The sequence below is a fragment of the Helicoverpa zea genome, chromosome 29, assembly GCF_022581195.2.
Source record: "Helicoverpa zea isolate HzStark_Cry1AcR chromosome 29, ilHelZeax1.1, whole genome shotgun sequence".
In the NCBI taxonomy this organism is placed as follows: domain Eukaryota; kingdom Metazoa; phylum Arthropoda; class Insecta; order Lepidoptera; family Noctuidae; genus Helicoverpa; species Helicoverpa zea.
In genome coordinates this window covers 2,658,606-2,685,792 of record NC_061480.1, presented here as the reverse complement: position 1 = coordinate 2,685,792, position 27,187 = coordinate 2,658,606, and the positions used below count along the sequence as shown (strand labels likewise).

Here is a 27,187-nt window from a genome sequence, read left to right as displayed (position 1 = left end):
TCTCTAAGTGACAAGGAACAGTTCTGTGACGAGCAACAAATTTATTTCATATTTTTTTCATGAAACAATTGACATTCAAGCGCGCAAAGCAAATAAAAATTTTCTATTTGAAAAAAAAAATTATTTTTGCACCTCAAATTTATTTTGGTTATACAGCAACAAATTAGCAACAAATTTGTAGTGATTTTGTTTATTTTACCTTTACTTTTATCTTATAATCCATGCCAGCTTATGGTGAAGCTAGCATTGTTGACGATTTCTCGAAATCGGCAAAAGCAAAAAAATCGATTATTTGGCAACTAATTAGCAACAAATTAGCAACAAATTTTGAGCTTTTTTTTTTTAATTTTTGCCCACTTTGTACTGCCAGCTTTTTAGAGCTTTTTACAGGAATGGCCTTTTAGGGTCATCCGATTTCGATAATTTTTTTTTTGCTTATTAGCGCTCTCAAGGATGGCTTAGAAAAATAGAATTCAAAAAAAAAGCGAAAAAAATATAAAATTGAAAAATAAAAAAATATTAATACTGAATACTAGTCACCAATGTTACCAGTTGATTACGTGGCTATAAGAGTATACTAAAATTAATCAATATATAGTTTCTGGAAAGTACTCAATGCTTAGTTCATTTTTAATGCCAAAGAAGAAATCGTGACTCAGATGATATTTTTTTGTTTGTAAAAATAATTACAGTTCGTTCAGTAATGATTTATATTGTTTTCTATTATATATTAGACCAAGTTGGTTTAAATTTTCAAGAAATCTAAGTTTGATGAAATTTCTTTAGAATGACAAAGATTGGTACTCATCGGTCAAGCTATTCGAAAGTTATAAGCGATTCACATACTTATTCTTACACATATATACAGCTAGGGTGTCACCCTCGTGGAAGTGGTCAAGGAAGCTTCCTAGAACCTCAAAACGTTAAGATCTGATTTTTAGATTTTTAACGAAAAGTTGCTGGTTCTCTGAGAGACATTAATCACCTCTGTGACGAGCAACAAATTCATTTCCACGTTTTTCACCGGAAAAATCGACATTCAAGCCAGCATGGCCGGTTTGTTAGTCACCGAAGTTCAAGACACCCGATCGTCGGGTGTCTATTTAGTTGCTGGTTCTCTGAGAGACATTAATCACCTCTGTGACGAGCAACAAATTCATTTCAACGTTTTTCACCGGAAAAATCGACATTCAAGCCAGCATGGCCGGTTTGTTAGTCACCGAAGTTCAAGACACCCGATCGTCGGGTGTCTATTTAGTTGCTGGTTCTCTGAGAGACATTAATCACCTCTGTGACGAGCAACAAATTCATTTCAACGTTTTTCACCGGAAAAATCGACATTCAAGCCAGCATGGCCGGTTTGTTAGTCACCGAAGTTCAAGACACCCGATCAACGGGTGTCTATTTAGTTGCTGGTTCTCTGAGAGACATTAATCACCTCTGTGACGAGCAACAAATTCATTTCAACGTTTTTCACCGGAAAAATCGACATTCAAGCTAGCATGGCCGGTTTGTTAGTCACCGAAGTTCAAGACACCCGATCGTCGGGTGTCTATTTAGTTGCTGGTTCTCTGAGAGACATTAATCACCTCTGTGACGAGCAACAAATTCATTTCAACGTTTTTCACCGGAAAAATCGACATTCAAGCCAGCATGGCCGGTTTGTTAGTCACCGAAGTTCAAGACACCCGATCAACGGGTGTCTATTTAGTTGCTGGTTCTCCGATCGATGCCTAACAGTTCTGCGAAGAGCAACAAATTTATTTCCACGTTTTTCACCGGAAAAATCGACATTCAAGCCAGCATGGCCGGTTTGTTAGTCACCGAAGTTCAAGACACCCGATCGTCGGGTGTTTATTTAGTTGCTGGTTCTCTGAGAGACATTAATCACCTCTGTGACGAGCAACAAATTCATTTCAACGTTTTTCACCGGAAAAATCGACATTCAAGCCAGCATGGCCGGTTTGTTAGTCACCGAAGTTCAAGACACCCGATCGTCGGGTGTCTATTTAGTTGCTGGTTCTCTGAGAGACATTAATCACCTCTGTGACGAGCAACAAATTCATTTCAACGTTTTTCACCGGAAAAATCGACATTCAAGCCAGCATGGCCGGTTTGTTAGTCACCGAAGTTCAAGACACCCAATCGTCGGGTGTCTATTTAGTTGCTGGTTCTCTAAGTGACAAGGAACAGTTCTGTGACGAGCAACAAATTTATTTCATATTTTTTTCATGAAACAATTGACATTCAAGCGCGCAAAGCAAATAAAAAATTTCTATTTGAAAAAAAAAATTATTTTTGCACCTCAAATTTATTTTGGTTATACAGCAACAAATTAGCAACAAATTTGTAGTGATTTTGTTTATTTTACCTTTACTTTTATCTTATAATCCATGCCAGCTTATGGTGAAGCTAGCATTGTTGACGATTTCTCGAAATCGGCAAAAGCAAAAAAATCGATTATTTGGCAACTAATTAGCAACAAATTAGCAACAAATTTTGAGCTTTTTTTTTTAATTTTTGCCCACTTTGTACTGCCAGCTTTTTAGAGCTCTTTTTATCCGGGTGCGCATAGTAGTTTTTTTTTACGGGAATTCATCAAATGAACCTTCCTGCTGTGGGTACAGCGTGAGGGAGTTCCAGACTCTTACTGACTAAACCCACCATGTTCCTTCTTAAGCCCGCCATGTACCAGCGCCGTGCGCGTAGTAGTTCCCAAGGGATGTGAGTCAAAACACTGGTAGAAGCTAGTCTATACGAATATTATAAAGCTGAAAAGTTCGTTTTTAAAGATTCTTTGACTGTTAGATTGCCAATTTATCGAGGGAGACTATGGGCTACCTTACATCCTAATTCGGGAAAAAGATGAATGTCATCGAAAATCCATGACTAAGCTACCGAACCTTTCTTATCTGCCACAGGAACGAAAGTCATGCTGAATTAAGGATTTGAAAAACAATGACTGAGTTAAGTACTCAATACTCAATACTCAATTCTTTATTAGCATTCCATATGTTATAACAGGTGGTACATTTAGATTTGTGACAATGTGGACCCTATAGGGCACAGCTTAAAGAAGGTGGAGAGTTTTAATACTAGCTTATATTAAATTATAATTATATTTAAAAACACATTAATTTAAGTGTACCTACATGTGAGTGTCGGTGTGAATGGGTGTGTGCGCTTGTGTGTGTGCGTACCTAAGTTATCACTAATTACTTGCGTGGAATCCTCCTCACTGCGCGACAATTCGCAAATTTTTTGGGTTCCGTACCCAAAGGGTAAAACGAGACCCTATCATTTTCGCTCCTCTGTCCGTCCGTCCGTCCGTCCGTCTGTCACTGTCCGGGTAGAGAGTTGAAATTTTCACAGATGATGTATTTCTGTGGCCGCTATAATAACAAATACTGAAAACTAGAATTAAATACATATTTTTGGGGGCTCCCATACAATTCCCACAAAACGTAATTTTTTGTCCGTTTTATATAGTGATACGGGACCCTTCGTGCGCGAGTCCGACTCGCACTTGGCCGGTTTTTCCCATATATGGTTACCCGGTTCCAGCACTTTACCTGATCTAAAACCGTGCTGAACAAGCAAGAATGACGGAACGGTTTACCTGGATGACCTTGAGTCAGGGTCAGTGCAGAATGGTATCTACCTAGCGATAGTTAGTGCATTGACTTTTGATATATACTGTATAGCAACGACCTCTAGACAGGATTTTGTTAATGTCATATGGTGATGAGAAAAAATATGGAAATATAAAGAAAATCTGCAAAAGTGGACTGGTTTGGTAATTATAGCAGTCCCAAGCCCATTTATTGAGGTTTGTGCAGAGTAGTCTTACCAGTCCTTTTATTGAGGAAGGTAATACCTTTTTATCATAGTACAGAGAATAGACGCTGGTGGAAGCTAGTATTTGTATACTCATAGATATTGGATCTGCAAAGTTAGCAGCGCAATTTTGATGACGTGAGCTGCAGTTTTAATCACCTAAGAAGCCCTAGTGTCAGAGTTTTCTCAAATCCGCCTGACGGCCTCTGACGTGGAATTGTAACAACGACTGCTACTGAGTAGCATTCGGGGCCGCCGGGTCTACGTGCCCTCATAGGTACGGGGGTGTAATACCGTCAACTTTTTTTTATATTTCGGGAGACAAATACATAACATGAGGCTCTTAGTCGCTAAAAAAGATTGGTTCACAAATATACCGTAACTTGTGGTGTTTCTTGGGTAGCGCTTTTAATAGTATTTCTATCCAAACATTAACACATATCTATGGTGATAAATTGAAACTAAGAGTTTTCCTAAACGTGTTTCCTAACGGAAACGTAAATAACCATGCATAAATAAATAACATCGAAAAAAAATACCAACACCGTTTCGTCTGGGACCGGTTTAAAAAAAAACCGGGTTCGTAAGTGGGTTCTGCGTGAACCTTCGGCCTACTTTGACGTTTCGTGAGGCAGCCATTTTGTATATCTGAGTCAACACAGAATGAAGGTTTTAAGCTGCGTAGTTCCGAGGTACGCAGGTACCATGGCAGATTGGATGCTTGAAAGTCCCTGCGTTTCTTATTTCGAACAAAAAAACATACAAAAAAGGCAACCTTTGCCGTTCCGCGAAGAAATATTCACCTCCATCCTACTCACTCTTTAGAATTCACCCTAAGAGCGACAGAGACAGCTACATACCACGGATTTCGTGTTCACGGTAAACATTGTCACCGCAAGCTACCACCAGCCACGCAAAATTAGACCCTATTTCTTCGTTCCTAAAATGCATATCCCCCTTTCATCACCGGACAATAACGCAAGATTTTTCATTATTCACCCACCCTTACCATAAGAATTCACTCTTCTGTCCTTCAGCATACGGTCGAAATTGCAATAGCAATTTTTTTGTGCAAACCGAAATTGCTTAGTCGTTCCTTTTGGTGCAAATTATGCTTTATGGCTGAGGCAATAAAGATGGTTTTGGGATGATAATGAGGGTTGGGCAGACCAGTGTTCCCGAAAACGAGGGTCATTGAACTTCAGTCTACCCATGGACTATTTTGTGAGGGTCGCGTTCTCCGAAAGCCCTAAGAAGTAAATGGCTTTGACGGGCTTTTGGGATGAATCATGGTATGAGTTGCATATCGAGCCTACTTGGATTTTGCTGGAGGTTAGTTACTTGACATTTGAGAGTATTTCTATAGTCGTCTGTTATACCTACATATGTATAATATTTTACATATTATGTAGGTAACGGCACCGAAACTTCGGTAAAAAAAACTTTAACTATTGTTTGAAAATAAACACAGTGAACAGACTTGCAGACACAGCCATCTAGAGCCATGTCAAAGTTTCATTTAGTCCCTTTCAGTGTTTTGTAAACTTTTTTGTTTTTTAGTTTTCAAGCTTATAAGGCTGAAGTGAGCCGTAGCATAGGCTACATTACATGCGCATATTCTGGTGACAGTCATCAAGGAATATTCCTCAAGTTGCTGCGTAGAACCCATATTTAGGTAGCAGAGGATCACTTAATGCTTGATCGCCAAATGTGTGAATTTATAGTTCGGCCATTCAGAGAATGCGTTCCTGACACGTCGCGATTGAACTGACGACGTAACTACATTCATTGATTATTGATATAATAATGTTGTTTTAATGCTCCTCAATTGTTAAAACGGTAAACAACCAGCAAAAATATTTTATCGTAACTGCAACGCCATTGCAAAGTTACGTCGTCAGTTCAATCGCGACGTGTCAGGAACGCATTCTCTGAATGGCCGAACTATAATTGTGAATCGCCATTGAACTTTGTTAAAACTGTACAGTCAACTTCAGGTCAGTGGTAACAGTTTTATAGGAAAACCGTACTTATTACTATTGAGTTAAGGTGCATAACAGCTACCACTGATGTGCAGTCTACCGTACATATATACTCCACAAAGTTTAATAATCACCCTAAGGCAGTAGACACCCAAGTACAGTCAGTCATCATCAACCAACTACAGCCATGCAATAATGAACCCTATTACTTAACACAAAAGGTTGCAACCACACGACCTTCGAGGGTCGACCTTCGTGAGTTCTTGATCTACATGTTCTGCTCCATTCCTCTCACCTAGTAAAGCTATTCGTTTCAAGTTCATTAAGTAATTCTTTGACCGCGACTTTGATTAAGTGGGCAAAAAGTTGAAAAAAAATATTCTACACTAATACTAATTTTAGTTTGTTGGTTTGTTTCCTAAAGGCTGCGAAACTATAGAACCAATTTGAAACATTCTTTCACTGTTGGAAAGATACACTCTTCCCGAGTAGCCTAGGCTATATTTTCTTCCGGTACGGGTAGTAATTCCCACGGGACGCGGAAAAACAGCTCGTGTAAAATATTAGGGTGCCGTTATTTTTAAATCTGATATTTCCAGGCATAATCAACACATTACAAAGTAAATGTCCAATCGTAGTGAAACTACAATTTTCTACTCAGTTTACACGCCACTATCACCGCGTACTATGTAATTATTTTAACTAGCTCTAGCCTGCGGCTTTGCTTGAGCAGGTAGTGAAAAATAATCGTTACAAAGTTGACATGTCTACTGTGTACCATTGCTGTTGAGAATGATGATGATAATATCCTCCTAGCAAATTGTCAGCCAGGCTGTTCGCATATAAAGAGATCAGCCAGCTGCGCAGGACATATTAAGTGCACAAGCATTCGCGCAGATACAGGTGCACTCCCTATTCCGTCACTCTCATAGTCCTCAGGGACGGCAATCCGACACCACCGGAGAGAGATCACAAGCAGGACCTATAGTAACGTACACGGGTGTATCGACACCAATAGTTGGCCATTCAATGCCCCACGCATGCGCTTTGGTGTTCTTTTCACCTTTCGCAAAATCATTAGTTCATGATCTCGGACAACAATGACCGTGTTTCGGAGGGCACGATAAACTGTAGGTCCTAGTCATTTGAACATCTCAGACAGTCGATACTGGAAGCCAGAAGCCTGACAGCCAGTCTTACCTAGGAGTATTGGGTTGCCCGGGTAACTGGTTTGAGGGGATCAGATAGGCAGTCGCTCCTTGTAAAATACCAGTACTCAGCAGCCGTTTAGACTGGAAGCCGACCGCAACATAGTTGATAAAGGCTAAATCATTATAACAATATCGAAACTTCAAGTTATTAGACGATATTTAAGCAGCTATGCACCTTGAGAGAATAATAGCAAATGTCATTACAAAGACTTAACATTGACACCAACAAAAGAACCTAGAAATCTATGATTGGGACAGATAAAAAGAAAGAAAAAACAACGATAAACTTAGACAGACGAGATACCTATCAAATATTATCAACAGCATGACTAAAAAGTTTACCTAGATAGCAATTATTGAGATAATAATATAATAAAGAGGAAATATTTCTTTGTCCAAAGACTCCGAAAGCACAGAACCGATTAGAAAAATTCTTTCACTGTTGGAAAGCTACACTCTTCCCGAGTAACATAGGCTATATTTTATCCCGGTACGGGCTGTAGTTCCCTAAAGACGCGAGTGATACCACGCGAAACCAGCTAGTATTAAATAATTAATGCATGCATACAACATATCGAAAGGACAAATTCAAAGCCATCAAAAATCTAAATAAAGTAAACAACAAACAATTATTTTCAAAAACAAATTCACAAAAATCGCCATTTTGTTTCCATTTCCAAATCCCGCGCCCGCCATATTCCCAAACTCATTTTTTTCAAACGCGCAAGGCAACAACGCTACACAGCCAATCGACTGACGTAACATTCGACTACACGAGACGCGCGCACGTGTGAACTACACATGTGTGAATGTTTGTAAACTGACTCACACATACACACCGATAACACACATATATCGAGACCGTCTGTAGACTGTTGCGTTTATACTCGTACTTATAGGTGATTGTAACTCAGTGCGTTTTCAGTCTGTACCGTGACGTCAGGTACGAGTTTGTTTGGTTTCGTTCGCTATCGTGGTAAATATACATATACAAAGATTTTCTTTGTTGCAACTTGTGTGCATTGTAATCTTGTACGCCATTTTGCTGCAGACATGACTGCAATATTGAGTTTTATGGAATTATGACCTGTGTAACATAATAAGCTATGTAAAGATACGATATGTATTTTTATGACAATGTACGGGGTCGCCAATACAAGCTTTGCTAGATCATCGATAGCAGAAGGCTTGTTGCTAGGTCATTTACATAACAATATAAGAAAAAGAAACTTAATTAAGCGGGATATCGCTATAGACAAAATCCCTTTATGTTTTTGTAAAGTATTGAAATTCGCTGATCAAATAAAACATAACCATCACCTTAGAGAGAGATTAGATCATCCACATAAACCCAAAAGCACTGTTCTACATCAATTTGGTAGAATTATTTCATTACAAGAGTCTAAGGGACCGCAACCCACCGTGGTCGAAAAAGATTCCAGCCTAAGTGCTAGGTTTAAACCGTGTTGTAGTAATAAATGGTTTAAACCACACAAAACATAAGATGGTAAGGGAAAACATCTTGAGGAAACCTGGACTATAAAGTCTGAGATCAAGAACCCGCGTTGAGCAAGCGTGGTGATTAACGCTCAATACTTCTCCGTGTGAGAGGAGGCCGCAGCCCAGCAGTGGGACGATACAAAGGCTGATGACGAGAGTGCGTGATTAATGAGAAATGAATGAGAAACGGCAGATGAGGTATTACAAAGTTCCGTCCGTGGCCTCCGCCTACGTACCCAGTATTGCTATTCTGCCAACTGCCAATCAGAACGCCGACATTATCAAGTACCGAAACGTCAGTGATATCTACACGTGTGTTTACGTCAAGATACCGAAAATATATTAAAGGTATAAGCCATCTACTCTCAAGTTTAAGGTTAGTAAGTTTTGCTATTGCGGAGTTGTTCGAAAGCGTGACAGCGGCCAAACTGCTCCAGAAGGAACGAAGGTAGGTCAGTAAGTGTTCCTCTGCACCTATAGAGACAGGGGTTTTGTAATGACTTGCCACCTCAAGAAACGTCTGTTTTGATTGATCAGTCATTTAGTTTGTGCACCCTTCACCAATTCCTGTGTTATTGCAGGGAAGAAGTGGCGCAACAAACTCCCCAGCAACAGAAATGCCTACCTGTTTGGTATGAAGAACCAACTACATTACCAGACTAATAAAATAGCTGTATTTTTCTGCCTTTTTTATGAGGACAGATTTGTTTCGTTCATCCATTCGCTATTAACCCTTGTTAAAATCCCGTTTCATTCATTCAAAGCTCACAACTCCACACACAGACTCTTCAAAACTCGAATCCCACATTAAAATCTACACATTCCTCATCTCGTAACACTCAAAGGGTTCCGTCGTAGCCCGTAGCGCTACGCAGCTACGCGAGTGATCGTATCTGAGTCTGAATGTCCTCCAAGGCTGGTCAGGGTTAGGTCATTGTGGAATTGAGAAACGCCTTCGACCTACTTGGTAACTCATTGAATTGCCTGAATCATCGGACTGTGGTAAATTTTTAATAGGCTTCGAAATAAACGTGTCCTTATAAAGTCTACTGGGTAAAGTATATATCACATTATAGCTTTTACTCTTACTTCAATTTACAGCTTATACAGGCTTATCATAAACTTTACTATACAAAGCAGTGCCAGAGTCATTCTCATATACTCAGCATCAGGTGTAATCTTTCACAAACAGACCGTATCTCAAGTTTTTCATGTTCCGGGGCTACAAACGGGAAACCATTCCTGTGACATTGGGTAAAGTAGCCAATGCCCTTTATCTGACTCTGGAATCTAAGCTGTCTGAGTACCAAACATTTAAATCTGTACGATAATTTTGGCGTGAAAGCGCAACAGAGTCTACTTTCGCATTCATAATATTGGTAAGGATCCACTTCAGCTTTCAATCCAAAATGGCACATTATTTTTGCAAAACCACAAGCATTAATCACCCTAAACCCAAAATTCCCCCATCCCCACCCACAGAACACTAATTAAGCAGGCATCACTTCAAACAATACAGGCTACAGTAGGCGTCGCAAGCCCAACCTTGTAATACTTGCGCCGGCGCTGACCTGACATACATTTGCGACTATAGCGCATGCGCCAAATGGCTCACGATTTACCGCCATTAATATAGGCTGGGTTGTTAATGGTGAGGTTTTTACTTTCGGAAATATTGTGGGGGGATGTGTCGACAAAATTTGTCGGAGTAACCTGAGGCTAGATCTGGTATTTCTAGGTCAATTTGGATATAAAATCGCTAATGACCTTTTGCAATCGTTAGGGTTCCTAGAAACGTAGTTTATTTGGCCTCCAATTTAATCTGTATACATACTAATATATAAAGAGGAAATATTTTTTTATGTTTTTTCGTACCGAAACGCTCCTTAGCTACTTGAAACTCTTTTACTGTTGCAAAGCTACACTCTTCCTGAGTAACATAGGCTATATTTTATCCCGGTACGGGCAGTAGTTCTCACTGGACGCGGGTGAAAATGGCTAGTATGAAATCGACAAAATCCTTTAAATAGCCTAATGGCCGTTTCTAATATTTAATGTATCTATTCATTTGCTTACCAGAGATAGGTTTGTCATTAGTCCCATACAAGTAATATCATATTCCCATCACTAGATATCAAAATAACAGATAGATAGATTATTGGAAATGGCCGTTAGAGTACTACAGTACTTAATATTTTCCTTCTCGTCTCAATCCATCCTAAGGTTGTCGGGAAGAGATCGCTCTTAGCGATAAGACCGCCCATTATGTCACCTGCTTTAACTAGTTTAAGATCAAAAATGTAAAATTGGTGTACCTAATAAAGAATATCTATCTATCTACAGATCGCAAATTACCAAAAATTGACGGCCATGACTCAAACAACTTAAAGCGTTGATAAAAAGCCACTTTCTTTTTCCTCGAGCGCTTGTTTCGCGAGGCGTGTCGGTGCAAAATTTTCGGCTATACAAAATGGTGGCAATGTTCAACAATGGGTATACAGTTACTTATTGTTGCAGTTTCTGTGTAGTTGCGAGAGAAATAAAGGTTTACTAGTCGGTTTTGAAAAGAATTTTGAAGTTATTTGATGATGAAGGAAATGTCCCTTTGGTGTGGTTGCCTTCACCTAAAATAATACAAAAACTATACTACTTAGTAAAGGGAAAACATTTTTTTGTTTGTTTGTACCCTAACGGCTCTGAAACTACTGAATCGATTTTACAATTCTTTCACTGTTGGGGGCTACACTATCCCCGAACAATATAGACTACATTTTATCCAGGTAAGAGAAGAATTTCACCAGAGAACGCCGCTGAAACCGCTAGCTAAAGAAAGTTGGTAACGAATAAATTGGGAGAAACACAATTCTGGAATATAATGATATGGAGGAACCCCTAAAAGGAAAACAAAATCGAATCAATGAGAATAGCTAAAACCTCTCTCATATAGCGGAAGCTACTCGTTCCTACCTTGCTCAAGGATATATTTTATATGCAAACCACATAATAAGTATAGTAATATTTTCTTGGCATCAAATCAAAAACCGGGCCCTTAAGATTCCGAGAGAGGGAAACTAGTTTCCTCATATACTCCTCCGTTGAGGCATTTTCGCCCGCGTCCTGGAGAAACTACTTCAGTCACAAAGATAAGAAATTCGGGCATGTTTTCCTTTTTACAAAACATTAATGGTCTTACTGCAAAAACTTAAACATGTGTCTAAGACTTGTCTAAAAAAAGTGTGGCTGCAAAATGGACCTTATTTCAACGTCATAATCTGACATTTTTTTAGACAAGTGTTAAGCTGACGTTTAAAAGTTTTTGTGGTAAGACGGTAAATATTTACTAAGATATGACGCAACAGTGATTGAGAGTGAGGACTCGTGACGTCATGTCTATAAAAAAAAATTACTTTAAAGTGACGAAACACAAAATTCAATCGTGCTGTATCTTCGTTGTTCCTTGTTTATGAGAAAAAAGAAAAAATACGTGTCCATTAGTTTAGGGTTGCCTAAAAGGCGGACTAATTACTTTTTTTATTCGCCATGCCAGTTAGACCATCTAACTGAAATATTCAGTCAACTCGGATTTGTAGTGTTCAGACAAACAAAAACTGAACCCTATAAAGATAGAATAAAGTGAATAATGGCGTCCACGGCCGATTTCGGCCCCGGCGGCTGTTCTCATTTAAGGAGATCAGCCATCTGCGCAGGACATATTATGGTGCACGAGCATTTGCGCAGACACAGGTGCACTCCCTATACCTTCACTCTCATAACCCGATGGGACGGCAATCCGGCACGACCCGAAAGAGATCAGGCGCAGGACCAACATTTACGTGCTCTCCGATGCACGGGTGAATCAGTCACCAACTTCCAGACTACGGGCTGCTTTGTGAAAGTTCAAGAAGAATAAAGTTATTGCAAGTTTGAACCTATGAAAATGTATGTTGTGAATTAAGAAGGCTCCTGAGAAAAAAAATGTGATAAGGGCTGGGAAATTATATGTAGATGACATGCTAAATCTCACCGACTACATACGTGCTTTAGTTCAATAAAAAACGGATACCTACATTAGTTAAAGAACTACTGGTCTTGAACACTTAAGTGAGCATTCAATAACCTCTAGTGTAACCTATTATGTTAGGTTTCGCTTCAAGTCACGTGTTACGATATAACAACAACAAAACTACGGGTATCCGAGTGCTGTAATTGGTGGATTTCGTGCTAAAGAGTGTAGAAGCTGGTTTATTTAAATCTTATTATATAGGTACATTCGACACTGGTACATAAAGGCTTGAGAAGGTGGGAACCCACATGGTGGGTTTTAGTCAGTAAGAGTCTGACACTCTCACGCTGCATACACAGCAGGGTCCCATAAAAAAAGATAAGTAGTTACACATATTCAGTAGCAATCATCTGCCTTTTAACAACTATGTTGGGGTCAGCTTTCAGTCTAACCAGATGCAGCCGAGTGCCAGTGTGCCACATGAAGCGACTGCCTATCCGTCCTCAACCCAGTTACCTGGAAAACCCGATGTCCCTTATCAAGACCAGTTGACAGTCTTTCTGGCTTCAGACTACCCGTAACGACTGCCAAAGATGTACAAACAAAAACAGGAACTTTTTCATCTTTTAAAAACCGACAATATGTATTTTTCACAAAACTCTGTACCTACCCTTTCTGTACAAAAATATTGAAACAATGCTTTGTTTAAGACTCCACCGTGGGCAGAAAACATAAGAGCGATGTGGTGGTCACGTGACGATAAGTCTGCCATGCCCGTGGGTAGGGAAGTGCAGAAGTGCAATCATTTCGCCAAGTTGGTCATTTTACAATTGTAAGTGCTAAGAGAAACGTCATTTCTTTATGGGGAAGGAAATACATACAAATAACATTTCAAATCGATAAAGCACATTTCAAAGATTTCTACATAATGTAGAAAAAAAAACATGTTCCCTCAGACAAATGTATCGCAAATGTTATTTCTATACTCTCGTCTTAGCGTCTTAGCTGATGAAGATGAAAGTTAATATCTAATTTTAATTCGAACTCACGTCCTCAAGAAACCTTTTATTTATGATGATGATGATGATGATCACCTCTCTACTGGTGTGTCAATTAATTCTTACTTTCAGTTACACTGTTAAAATGACGCCTCCTGACCGAGGAAAATAAGAACATATTGTGACGACCTCAACTTGGGAACAGGTCAGGAAGAAGAAGAAGAGTTACATCATCTACATAATTGACCACAAAAATACATTTTGCAAAGGGCGATATCCTGTCACCACTTTGAAGGACAACCTTTTGCTTGGAACTGCAACACGGCAAGTTTCTCAAGAGCAAATGACCACAAAAATACATTTTGCGTAAGGGAGGATCCTGTCACCTATTTGGACCTAATTGGCGCAACCTTTTGTTACTTTGTTTTGTTTTTATGTATTTCTATGTGTATGTATGGTTTGTGTCAATAAATAATTTTTCTTTCTTTCTTCTTTCTTTCACCACTTTGAAGGACATTGGAAACTGCACCTTTTGCTTGGAACTGCAACACGGCAAGTTTCTCAAGCGCTGCGCCTCCATTGTTCTCGTATCCGAGTGGCCTTGTGCATGCTTCCGCGGTTCTACGTCACCGCAAACAGCGTTTACGCGATTACCTTTATATGTACTGAGAATTTATTTATTCATATACACAATAAGCTATGGGAAATACCTACTGATTCAGTGAGCAAAATTACAAAATCAAAAATCATTTATTGAATTCAGCTGCAAAACAGCACTTTTCGAACGTCAAAAATTTTAAAAAAGACAGCCCCCAAAACGCCGACCCTTCACCACTTATTATGTGTTTTTGCTGGGAAGAAGTGGCGCAACAAACTCCCCAGCATTTAAGTTTAAAAAGCAGAGCCTGAATGCATCGAAACTACTGAACCGATTTGAAAAATCCTTTGACTGTTGGAAAGCTACACTCTTCCCGAGTAACGTAGGCTATATTTTATCCCAGTACGGGCAATAGTTACCACGGGACGCGGGTGAAACAGCGAGAAAACGGCAAGTTTATAGATATATGTGCTGAGGGAAATACCTACTGATTTAGTGAGGAAAATTTAAGTTTATAAAGGGGATAAACCGCACAGCTTATTTGTTAATTTTACAGGATAAAGTTTAGAGCATATATTATTTTTGGGCATTATCGAAAATGTTATGGACATGAAAATGTTAGAAGAGCGATCATAAAGTTAACCAACGCTTGGTGCGGTCGGTCCGTGGACGGGTAAACGATAAAATGCAGGTCCCGGCAGTCATATAAACATCTTTGGTAGTCATAACGAGTATTCAGAAGCCAGTAAGTTTGATAACCAATCTTATCAAAGGGAACTGGGTTGCCCGGCTAACTGTGTTGAGGAAGTCAGATAGGCAGTCCCCCCCTTGAAAAACACTCCCCCTGGTACTCAGCTGCATCAGTCTAGACTGGAAGTCGACCCCAACATAGTTGGTAACGGCTAGGCAGATGATTACTTAAAAATCCCTCACAATCAACATCCACACGAATCCGGGGGAAACAACTGGCGTTTGTTATAAATAACTTGGTACATTGTATGCTTTGCCGAGCCGTTTCCTTCCTCGAGATAATATAAAACACAGAAAACCCATTTTGGTAACCATGGAAGTATATTTTAAGCCGGTTATCATAATGTGGTTTTACCTATCCTATATCTACTTTGCAATAAAATTATTTTTGGAAATAATAGGGTTACCTAGGGAGAGGGGTCGTCCAAGGTCCTACATCAAGCAAATTAAAGAGAAGGTGGATTTTGTGACGTATAAGGAATATCAGAAGTTAGCGCTAGATAGGCGTAAATGGAAGGAGCTGCACCGACAAGAGCTGGGCTCTTAAATTGAAGAAGAAGAAGAAGGGTTACATAACGCTGCTTTTCTGAAGTTAGCCATTTGAAGCCTGACGTATTGTTTGATATGTTTCCTGCGGTTCCACCTAAAACACGGGGGAACTTTTCCCGTGCCCGGACAAAATATAGCCTATGTTACACGCTGATACGGTAGCTTGCCAACAGTGGAAGAATTTTTGAAAAGGTAATCTATTTTATTTATTATCGGTATAGTTATCGGCACGAATCTTGAGCTCTGACCTACATCTGCGCAGAAGTGATTTATTAGCAAAGAACCAATCCTGAGTGACGGCTATGACGCGATGCACTGCAGGCCAATCACCGCTTTAGCGCGCCCCCGCGCCTCATTCATACCACAAAAGGGATCCAATAAATTACTTCTGCGCAGGTGAAGGTCAGAGCTCAAGATTCGTGTCGATAACTATAACTATTGTGAAGTTCATTCAGAGCTTCTCGACAAGATCTGTACGAACAAATGCTCAAATGTCTAACTAAAGTCGTCAGATGTCTAACTTTACAAACGCAAAGATATTTGACGTTAACTATACTTCTGTTGCATAATTTGTTCCCAAGCAATGGTGCAACGACCACTGCGTTAATCTGAACGTGATAACGCTACTGTGAACGAGTGTACCCCGCACTGCGTCACGGCATAGATAAAATATGGCTGTGGACTATAAAATGTCGCAAGTTTTGTGGAAGAACAAAATCAAAATGCGTGTATTTAAAGTAAGCTGAAAATCATTACTTTTCGAAAGTCAGAATAACGTGAGACAGGTCCCAAAAAACCCTTCGCCATTGGAAAGAACTACCCAGCAACAAATATCTGTCTGTCTTGTTCAAAAGCCAAGTTTAGGGCCTACTGTTGACACGCGATTTGCTGCCGTAAAATTCTTCCGACAAGAGGCCTTAAAGCGAGAGTCCACCGATGTGCGGTACTGTGACGCTCACAAATGTATCTTCTGCTCTACTCGCTGTAGCAAACAGTAACAAATTGCGTGCGAACATTTGTAAAATGTCCGCGAAACTGCAACCTTTGTGCGCGAACACATTAGCTGTGGAATCGAAAACAATTTCGGTAGCATCTCGAGGTACTACTTACTTACTACAATATTTAATTCCGTAAACACATCCACCAAAGTCCGCCATTTTAATTCAACTGCAAAACCAGTTGACCTCATACAGTCAGTAACCAAGGTATATTACGATAAGCTTGTAAATTTTGGAGGCTAAAGCAAACCGGCAGTGGATGCTGCATAATTGACGAGTGACCTCAAGACTTGGTAGCTAAAATAAAAGCCAATTTTTTTTACGAAGAATTACGTGTGAAGATTAATATAGAATTTAATGATTTCAATAAACTCTGTATCTACCTATTTGTGAATTTGCTTACTAGAGACACTCCCATGGTCTTCGCAGGTGTGAGAGGGGGAAAATGTAGGACTGACTACTGACTGCTTTAACCTTTTTTCGTGGGAAATCATCAAATGACCTCTACCGCTGTAGGTGCAGCATGAGGGAGTATCAGACTCTTACTGACTAAAACACACCATGTTCCTTCTTAAGGCCTTTGTGTACCAGGGCAGGGTAACAATCCCGTAGTCCCATGGAGGAAGGAAAGATAGCGGAGATGTCGTAAGGTACGTCAGGCGCCTTCTTGTAGCTCAAGCAACGCACGGTAGGTACGTGATCGGTTAGTAGAACTAACGAGACCTTCGGGTTCCTTATCAAATCATAACCCAGTCAAAGATGGGTCTTGATCGATTGGTTATTTTATTTTAGAAAATTATTGACATGTTAAGGCGGAGCTAGTACCGTTCCTCGTGCCCCGAAAAACCACATATCGGTGCTACTTTCTTAGGAGATTTTTCGTTATGACATCTCCGCTAGTCATTTTGTTCACTCATTTCCCAGTTTATACTAACGGACAGTTATCTCGGGGGTCAATAAAACAATGATTGTTGAACTCGTTCATTCTGCTGCTATCGTTTAAACTGTGACACTGTATGTACGTATGTATTGTTTGAGATATTGTAAATAAACAGTCGGGAACTATGTTGTAGTTGAATGTATGAATATAGTTTTTTTTTATTTAGGGGAAAAAAACTGTCATTTGAACATCTTTGGCAGTCGTAATACCAGAAGCCAGTAAGTCGTATTGAGTTGTAAGGGTAACTAAGTTGAGGAGGTGAGATAGGCAGTGGCTTCTTGTAAAACTGTGGTACACAACTGCATCCGGTTAGACTGGAAGCCGACCCCAACATATTTTGAAAAGGCGTAATGTTTGAACATCACTTCAAATACCAATGCAACTTTTCTAAGTTTGTATGTACTTTCTAAGTATATTTTGGACACCAATGACTGCCTAAAGCATGTTTTGCACGTGGTGATGAACGCTCAATCCTTCTCTGTGTGTGAGGAGGCCGCAGCCCAGCAGTGGGACGATAAAAAGAACGATGATTTTCATTTAAAATTGAGTGGTGTTTCAGTGTTTAGCCGTTAGAAGATATATAAATTGTAGTAGAAAAATCCACATTTTATATTGGCAAAGGTTATGTATTTACGCTCGCTCTATTTCCTACAGATAATTCAGAGTATTGATTTAATAGACTGCAACTGACCCGATTTCAGACGCTCGTGTGTACTTGAGGGGTAGGTAGAATTCTATGTATTACTAATATACTTCTTCTTCCTAGCAAAAACACATGAGAAGTGTTGAAAGGTGGGCGTTTTTGGGGACAAGTAAAAAAAAAATCAAAAAGGCCTATAAGTAAAAGCTCTTTCGAAACGAGTCAAATTGAGAACCTCCTTTTTTGAAGTCGGCTAAATATCAGCTGCGTTTACAAAACCCTACCCTGTTACCTGACTGCCCCTAATAGTACAATATATTGTAGGACAAAAGCCAGATTTCACAATAGGTTGAAATAATTCTTAGGTTTCATGTCAGAACAAAAAAACCTGTGGAGCCATTGTCGAAAGAAATTTTGCGGATGCCATACAAATGTAAAAATGTTAATTTCTTTTGTCTTTCGCTGTTTTTCGCCTTTTTTCAAAGTTGGTAAAGTAAAAGTTGGTTTTGTAATACGCTTTTCGAAATTTTTCATGGATGTTTATTACGGTCAATTTTGAAATTGTTTTTGTAATTTGAAGCAAAAGTATTTAGGTACTTAAACGTTTTTTTGTTTCTTTAGCAATCGTCAAAAACCAAAAATTATGACAACCAGTCTTACCAAGAGGTATCGGTTTGCACATGTAATTGGGTTGAGGAGTACAGAACCCCAACAACCAGGGAGAAACCCCAATAATGTTGAGGTTTGATTCCAATCTAACAGGATGCACCTGAGTACCAGTGTGCCACTGGGAGCGACTGCATATCTGTACTCCTCACCCCAATTACATGAGCAAACCGATACCTCTTGGTAAGACTGGTTGTCATAATTTTAGGTTTTTGACGATTGCTAAAGAAACAAAAAAACGTTTAAGTACCTAAATACTTTGCCTTAATCTTGCCTTAAAATAAGAAAGCATTTATTTAAAACAGGAAGAAAAACAGAACTTTACGTAAAAATTACATGAGACAGTTCCCAAAACCGCCCACCCTTCACCACTCTATGTGTTTTTGGCTTTATCTCTTTATTCGAGTAGTAGATAGAGTTATAGAGTAGATAGATAGGAACTCGGGTAAAACCGTGGGTGGAAGCTGTTAAATCGAAATTTTAAAGGACCTCCTATCATGACGAAAACCAATGGGTTTCCTGATCATCCAGGAAAAAAACATACACCTACATTTACCCCAAACGATTTGGGATTGATTAACGCGAAAATAACATTTAAAATTCCGCGAATTTTCCGATTTCTGTAGTGAAGTAATCTCCGAAACGATTGAGCCAAACGTATTCAAACATTCCTCTCTATAACATAGATCGCTAAATCTCCAAAGATTTCAACATTTTTGGGTACAAAACGGACGCAAAAAATGCTGTACCATCTTTCATAGAACCCACCCACTGCCTAGTCTTACAAATACATACCATCAGAAAAAAAGGGTCGATTACATAGCTAGCCACCTGTGCACACTTTTTAGGGTTCCGCACCCAAAGGGTAAAACGGGACCCTATTGTTTTCGCTCCTCTGTCCGTCGGTCTGTCACCAGGCTGTATCTCATGAACCGTGATAGTTAGAGTTGAAATTTTCACAGATGATGTATTTCTGTTGCCGCTATAACAACAAATACTGAAAACTAAAATAAAATAAATATTTCGGGGGGCTCCTATACAACAAACGTGATTTTTTGCTCATTTTTGCTCGATATCCATAAATATATATAGAATATTAGTTTGGATGGTACGGAACCCTACGTGCGCGAGTCTGACTCGCACTTGGCGGGTTTTTTGTGCACCATATCCCCCTCCCGCTACCCTCGCCTCGCGACATCCGTGTGTATTTTAGGGCGGCGGTGCGATGAACCCAAAGGTCGGTCGCTACCTGCAATGCGCGGGCGCACACATACACACCCTCTACGCACACATGTAAAGCTTGCGTGCTATTTCGACGGCAGATTTCTGTGGTGCTGACATCCGCCTATCCTTGTCCAAATATGTTGGGGACTTGCAGACATAAAATGAGTAAATAACGTTAATATTTCTGGGTGAAACTCGGGAGATGATGATGATTTCTGGTAGAATCTTCTCTCTGTAATAAAAGCCATTTTGCTAGTAACTGGGTTGAGGAGGTCAGATAGGCAGTCGCTCCTCGTGCCACACTGGTACTCAGCTGCAGCCGGTTAGACTGGAAGCCAACCCAACATAGTTTAGGAAGTCTAGGATGAAGAAATTTTAGATAGTTTGTAAGTGTTTTGGCTTAAATATTATTATGTTTTTAACATTACCATAAAGACTGCTAAAGATGTTCAAATGACAACCGGGACCCACCAATTTAACATGGTGTTTACCACATCCATGCTGTGTAAACATTCCTAAACTCTATGGTTTACCTAGGGCGGGGTTCTGTTATGCTATGTAAAAAATATCTACTAGATAAGGAACTTTACATAGGTGCCGCTATCTATGAAACTATGAGTTTTTGGCAAATACCGACAGCGTAAAATAGTATGGACAATATTTTTACCGTTGGTTCAGTCCACTTTTGTTATGTAGCACGCTTAATTTCGGTAGGGTATAATTTAGGCGGTCACCAAAAATATTTTTAAGACTCTAAGCTGAAGCACCAAATAAAATAAACAACTCCAAAAAAAATAAATTGACTTTATTAAAAGGGCACTAAAGTATATAATATTATGATCCAAAAAAAATAAAATAACATCAGAAAAATCGCAAATCTCGCACTCATATTATTTTTGGTTCCCAAAATGGATTAATGGTCACCAAATTCTATCCAACTAAAAGATTAATATTACCACCAAAAATCAAAGTTAGTGACGAAAACGAATCGCTGCAAAACCGACTCCACGTAGTCTTGTCTGCCCTACCCCTAGAGTGCAATTCGAAACCGCGTAGGCGCGGAGGGGCGAGGCGGCCTGCTAAGCTCGCATGGGACCGCCGGAGCCCTGCAGCGCCGGAGCCGTGACAGAAGCCATGCTTGCTGCATGTTGCGTGCTTACATTTTAAACGCACTGAGTTACACACAAATTCATATAACAATAAATAAGCGACGTACATTTGGGAACCCTAGTATATTAATTGGTATTTGGGAAATATTCTAGCGATCGTTAGCTTTTTTAGTCTAACAAAAATGACCAAATTAGGAGTCATGGTATTACATAATTGGTAACATCTAAGTAGTGACAATATATAATATTTGGTCTAAAGTGTATTTTAAAGGCGTCCATATATTTTTTTAGTAGTCAATAATATGAAAAAATGGTTTTATCTAATAATATTTTTGGAAACGTTATTTGGTGACCATTTATCCATTTTGGTAACCGTTTAGAATTTTTTTGGTTGTAAAATAGGTACTTTTTTGGGTGGTGTTTAAACACAAGCCATTTCGGTATATGGAGCCTTTTATTTAGACTATAGCACTGGTACTCAGCTGAAACCGGTGAGACTGGAAGCCGCCCCAACATGGTTAGGAAAAAGGCTCAGAGGATGATGATGATGGAGCCTTTTACATTATATGTAGAACATCATCTCATCATCGTATGACTGTATAACGCAAAATCTACCCAACCCAGATTTGAAATCTATCTGTATTAGAAGTACTAATTAAAGAAAATATGGATTTATCAAATATGTATGGTCATTTTACTCCCAAAGCTAAAATATGGGTACACATAGTAGTCACAATACAATGTGACTAATGTGTGTCTGTCTATGGCAGCATCTATGAAAGTATGTATACTGGTATGGATTCAGTTTTTTAAAGTTGAAAGCTGGTTTACCAACAGACTTACCTATGTTTCATCAAAATCGGCCCAACAAAAAAAACAATAAAAATCGCGGGTGAAACCACATGAAACATCTAGTACTATTAAATTAACATTTATGTAATTAACGTTAGTGTAGGTTTTTTATCTATTATAATGATATCAGCGTCTATTCGTGGTCACCACAAGCTTCCGTGGTGACCCTCACTCACCTCCAACTAGCCTAATATCATATATTAACCTGTCTCCTGTGGGAACTACTGCCCGTACCGGGATAAAATATACCCTATGTTACTCTGGAAGAGTGTAGCTTTCTAACAGTGAAATAATTTTTCAAATCAGTTTGGTAGTTTGGGAGCTTTTGAGGTGGAAACGAACAAACATATTTTAGGTCTTTATAATATTAGTTTAGATTATTTACATACTTGTTTAGAGGGCATAGCTGCATAGTAAGAGGTTGCTGCCTCTATGTATTAAAAAATAATGCAAAAAACCAGTCACGTTTTGTGGTAATTACACCTGAATCCTCATTAAAAATTTTCAAATTGGTCCAATAGTTTAGTTCCTGATATTACTGCTTTAGAAAAAAGTCCTCAGCTTTACAATTAGTTATATTTTATGCTTACATTTCTGTATACTTAAAATCATCTGCCAAGCCTTTCACCAACGATGTTGAGGTCAGCTTCCTAGAGTCTGTCTATCTGTATATCTCCAAGCAACTGTCTATCTGACCTCTTCAACCCAGTTACCCATTAAACAGGATAATCCTTGGTAAGATTGGTTATCAGACTTTCTGGCTTCCGACTTCCCGCCGTTAATATAAAATTTTGTGAAATATTGAGTCATAATTTCTTTACCTTACTAGGAACCACCATGAATAAGCATGTGGGTTCGACATATTGCAAGAATAAATTAATTAACTATGACTCATAGCCAGTGGCGTAGCGTGGGTATCTGCCGCCCGGGGCAGTTGTCGATTTTGCCGCCCCTTCCCGTGTTTTTTTTTAACAAGTGTTACTGGCCGTTTGTCATTTTTAACCGACTTCAAAAAAAGGGTTTTTTTTTTGTATCGACGTTAAAAATCATCAAATGACCCTTCCCGCTGTGGGTTAGCAGCGGTGAGGGAGTGTCAGACTCTTACTGACTAAAAACCGTCGTGTTCCGTCGAAGGCCTTTTATGTTCCAGAGCCGCGGTAACGCAGGCTAGCGAAGTAGGTAACTATAAGTATATATGGAATTGAAATAATTTAAAAAGCGGGGCTACTTTAAACTGTTTAACAAATTAATTTAATTTACGGGACTAACACTTAAACTAGTTTCCATGGTTGGTTCCATGGCATGTTTCCATTAACTATACCTAAGCGTGAAATTTGGCTCGTATCTAGGTAGGTATTGCTTATAGCATTCAAGTTTATCTAAACCAGTGAGTGGTTCTTAACCTTTTAGTCATGAGGGACCACTTTAACTAAAGTTTGTCTTGCCGGGGACCACCTCATCGGTTTACCTAAATTAGCACTCTGCTAGACGCATGTCGGCAGTTGTGTAGGTAAGCAAAAGCAAATAAAGAAAAACTTGCCTATGTTGTTTCCAAATTCGCGAGCGAAGCGAGCGCGAAATTTTTATCGGACTTAAACCAAATATTACGTAAAATTTAGCCCAAACGTACCTACTTAACTTTTTGTTTGTTGACAGATGCAAAAACAAGGGCGTAGTGTTTTTGAATACGCGAGCGAAGCGAGCGCGAAATTTTTAGCGGACTTAAAACAAAAATTACGTAAAATTTTGCCCAAACGTACTTAACTTTTTGTTTGTTGACAGATGCAAAAATAAGGGCATATCGTTTTTGAATACGCGAGCGAAGTGAGCGCGAAATTTTTAGCGGATTTAAAACAAAAATTACGTAAAATTTAGCCCAAACGTACTTAACGTTTGTTTGTTGACAGATGTAAAATTTAGCGCATACAGTTTCTGAATACTACGCGAGCGAAGCGAGCGCGAAATTTTAATTATTTTTTAGTTAAGACTCAAAACCAAAATTACGTAAAATGTAGTGTTACGTGTGTTTTAAGTACCAAATTTTAACAATAATTAATTTTATGTTTAAAAAGTTTCAACTTTCTTGTTTAATGTTTTGTTATTGTTAGACAGTTTTATGTAGCGGCGCTCATACTAGTTGCGAACAATTTTTTTTTTAATTGGCTAAATTTTGCCGCCCCCTAAAAGCTGCCGCCCGGGGAATTTGCCCCCCCTGCCCCCGCCACGCTACGCCACTGCTCATAGCAACTGATATTGTGAAAATATACTATTGTTTATGTGTTGTGTTGGTGTTGACAGCCAAAATGTGAATAGTTAAATATTCAATGAAAGGTCAACAATCTTGCCTTCCATTTTCCCAATTATGTTGGGGTCGGCTTCCAGTCTAACCGGATGCAGGTGAGTATCAGAGTGCCACAAGGAGCAACTGCCTATCTGACCTCGTCAACCCAGTTATCCGAACAATCCAATACACCTTGGTAAGACTGGTGTGAGGCTCAACCTTATACTTAGTACTCCGCACGGATTTAACTTAGCCACTAGCTGGCTTCCTGTACCTGAATGAAATAATGGCGTCCACGGCAGATTTCGGCCACGGCGGCTATTCTCATCTAAGGAGATCAGCCAGATGCGCAGGACATATTATAGTGCACAAGCATTTGCGCAGACACAGGTGCACTCCCTATTCCTTCACTCTCATAACCCGATGGGACAGCAATCCGACATGACCGGAAAGAGATCAACTGAATGAAATATAGCCTATGTTACTCAGGAAGAGTGTAGCTTTCTCATAGGTCCTCATAGGTCCAGTTGAAAACCAGCGTCAGACACTAGGCATCTGGCATAATGCTGAACTGGACCTATTTGGCGCAACCTTTTTTACTTTTATATTGTTTATTCCTATTATGTGTACGTATGACTTGTGTTAATAAATAGTTTTTCTTTCTTCTTCTTCTTTCTTTTCAACAGAGAAAGAATTTCCTGTTTTATATTAGTATAGTTTAGATGATTGTTCTTGAATACTTATGTTTTAAGATAAAAGTGATATCAATGTACCCACATTGAATAGGTAAAGATGAAACCAGTTTAGATAATTAAAATACAGTTTCTTTGTTTTTATAAATAATAATGATTTGTATAGAGTTTAGACGATGTGATCATCAATTTTGTTTTAATGCTATGTTTATTTTTAAGTGTTTCATCAAATGTTCACTTAAAAAACTGATAATGGAAATTGAGACTTAATATCTTTTTTTGTGATTTTTGGGTCATAAGGAACTTATTGCCAGTATTTACCAGTGAAATAAATAAAGAATTACGATCAAATAACTAACAAAATTATCAGTAACTCAGGAAGGTGAAAATGACAATCAAGTCTCCAAGATTATTGAAAAACATAAATATTAAATGCCTTTAAAACATCTGTATCGATTCTCAAACATTTCCAACACATTTTCTCAAGAACACATCGCGTCAATTTCAAGTACGAAGCAGGAAATACTGACTGTCAATATAATATTGTAAGCACTACGTTCCTACCCGAGAACACTCATTTATTATGGAAATAACAGGCCTCTGTGATCTCTTAACCAACAGTTACGTAAACTGCAACGAAATGACGTAAACGGACTACATTTTGGTCGTTTGCTGCACGCTAAACACCACGAGGGTGACCTGTGTAGGATCAGAACATGCTCAACGCATCGTAGGATGCATTCGTCACGTACCAAACCCAGCCGAGCACGTAAGGCGCCGTGCGACGTGACAAATGAATAATGCTCATCACGCATACGTGTGTACTAAGTTTAGGTACCTATAGTTTTGTTCGTAGTCCCAGTAGTCCTTGTAGCGCGGGTGCCAACGCGGGCCCCCGCGCGAGTAGGGCCTCCTTGAGCCTCCTTGGCTCATGTCCTCTGCGCCATACCACTTCGTCGTATCGATCCGCGCCGACACGGCGGAGCCGCGAGCTCCGCTTCGCGTCACTATCACCAAACAACACAACACTGGCACACTGCACTGCGACACTTTTACAAGCACGGGGATTATTTAATTTATTATTTTTGGGACTCCCACGGAGCCCTACGCTCTTGTTTTGGAACCTACTGCAACGACGCGAAGCTCGCGCGGACTGAGCTCACGCAAGCGCACGAAGTCTTTATGTGAGCAGCGCCGCCTAGTGGACGCACCATGCACTAGATTCAAAAACGACCGCCAAGTTTAGCATTTTGTTAAAAATATTTTTTTGTTACTAATAAGTCCAACGAAACTGAACGACACGGTTATCAATTAATATTTAACGACAAACAATATGTTGCAGGTAATAAAAACAGTTTAAAGTTCACTAAGGATTAACAGTTCACTCAGTATTGATTTTATATTAGCGGCACATATGCATCGCACTTGAGTTCTTTGCAGGCTAATAATAAAATGTCCTGGATGTCCGAGAACAACGGGCGTGTTATCGCGCACTTAAAATGGTTCGTCACCGTTCACATAATTAATGTGAATCAGGCTGGGTGATCTCGCCTCGGTCGTCACGCACTGGCGCATACCATAATCTCGCAAAACGTACACTATTAACACAAAACAGTTTTCCTCGAAAGAAATAGAACTCAGGAACGGCAAAAACCCGACAGTTTCAAGAAAAAATCCGAGATAATATATAACGCTATGCGCCCAGTCCGGACGACCGATACGTAAGCCTCATTAAAAAAAGTTTACACAACTCGTGTCTTTACATTTGTAGCGCTGTTTTCAGCGAACCCACTCTCTTACTAATAAGACGAGCGTATTGCTAAAGCGGTAAAGCGCTGTAAATACAAAAGACCCCGCCCATTGTTATTATAATGCAGCCAACATGACGCACATAGTGCAGTGTGAAGTTGTTCGCGAGTGGAGCACGTGTTGGCGTCTCTCTCGAACCAATGGGAGCGAGCGAGCCAGTCGTCGGGCGTATGGTTGGGCGCGGTGCGTGTCTCGATGGCGCCTACATCCCATGCAGTGCGATGCTATTTTCGATGACACAACGTCGAGACCGACTTTCACTTAATTTCGTTTTATTTTGCAACAGAAGCGGAGTCGTTGCGGGTTAAATCTGGTATAACGGGCACCGCTGAACTTACGGTATTTTTAATACGTTTTGTCACCAACTGTGGTTGAGTTCGGCTAAAAGGCGGACTATAGATTTCCCTGGAGTATCATAACTCCTATATTTACGCTTGACCGCATTTGCTCTCTGCCATATGGGTGATAAATAATGCAATTATTTGGTCATTTAAGCTTGGTTACGAAGCATATCCATATTTCTGGGGGGTATATTCACCATTTGGGTA

At 39.5% G+C, this 27,187-nt stretch overlaps 1 protein-coding gene across 6 annotated transcripts in view; it reads right to left on the bottom strand.

Moving 5' to 3' along the window:
• Positions 1-26,560, bottom strand: part of LOC124644127 (E3 ubiquitin-protein ligase RNF38) — a 72,537-nt gene extending 45,977 nt beyond the window's left edge. For 3 of the 6 annotated variants that reach the window (XM_047183351.1, XM_047183352.1, XM_047183354.1), the window contains exon 1: positions 25,669-26,559. In XM_047183351.1, the coding sequence (XP_047039307.1) occupies positions 25,669-25,763 (95 nt within the window). In that variant the 5' untranslated portion in view covers positions 25,764-26,559. Of the gene's footprint in view, positions 1-25,668 lie in introns of all 6 variants that reach the window. The other 3 variants (XM_047183356.1, XM_047183357.1, XM_047183353.1) reach the window with 2 other exon arrangements.
• Positions 26,561-27,187: the final 627 nt, after the last annotated feature.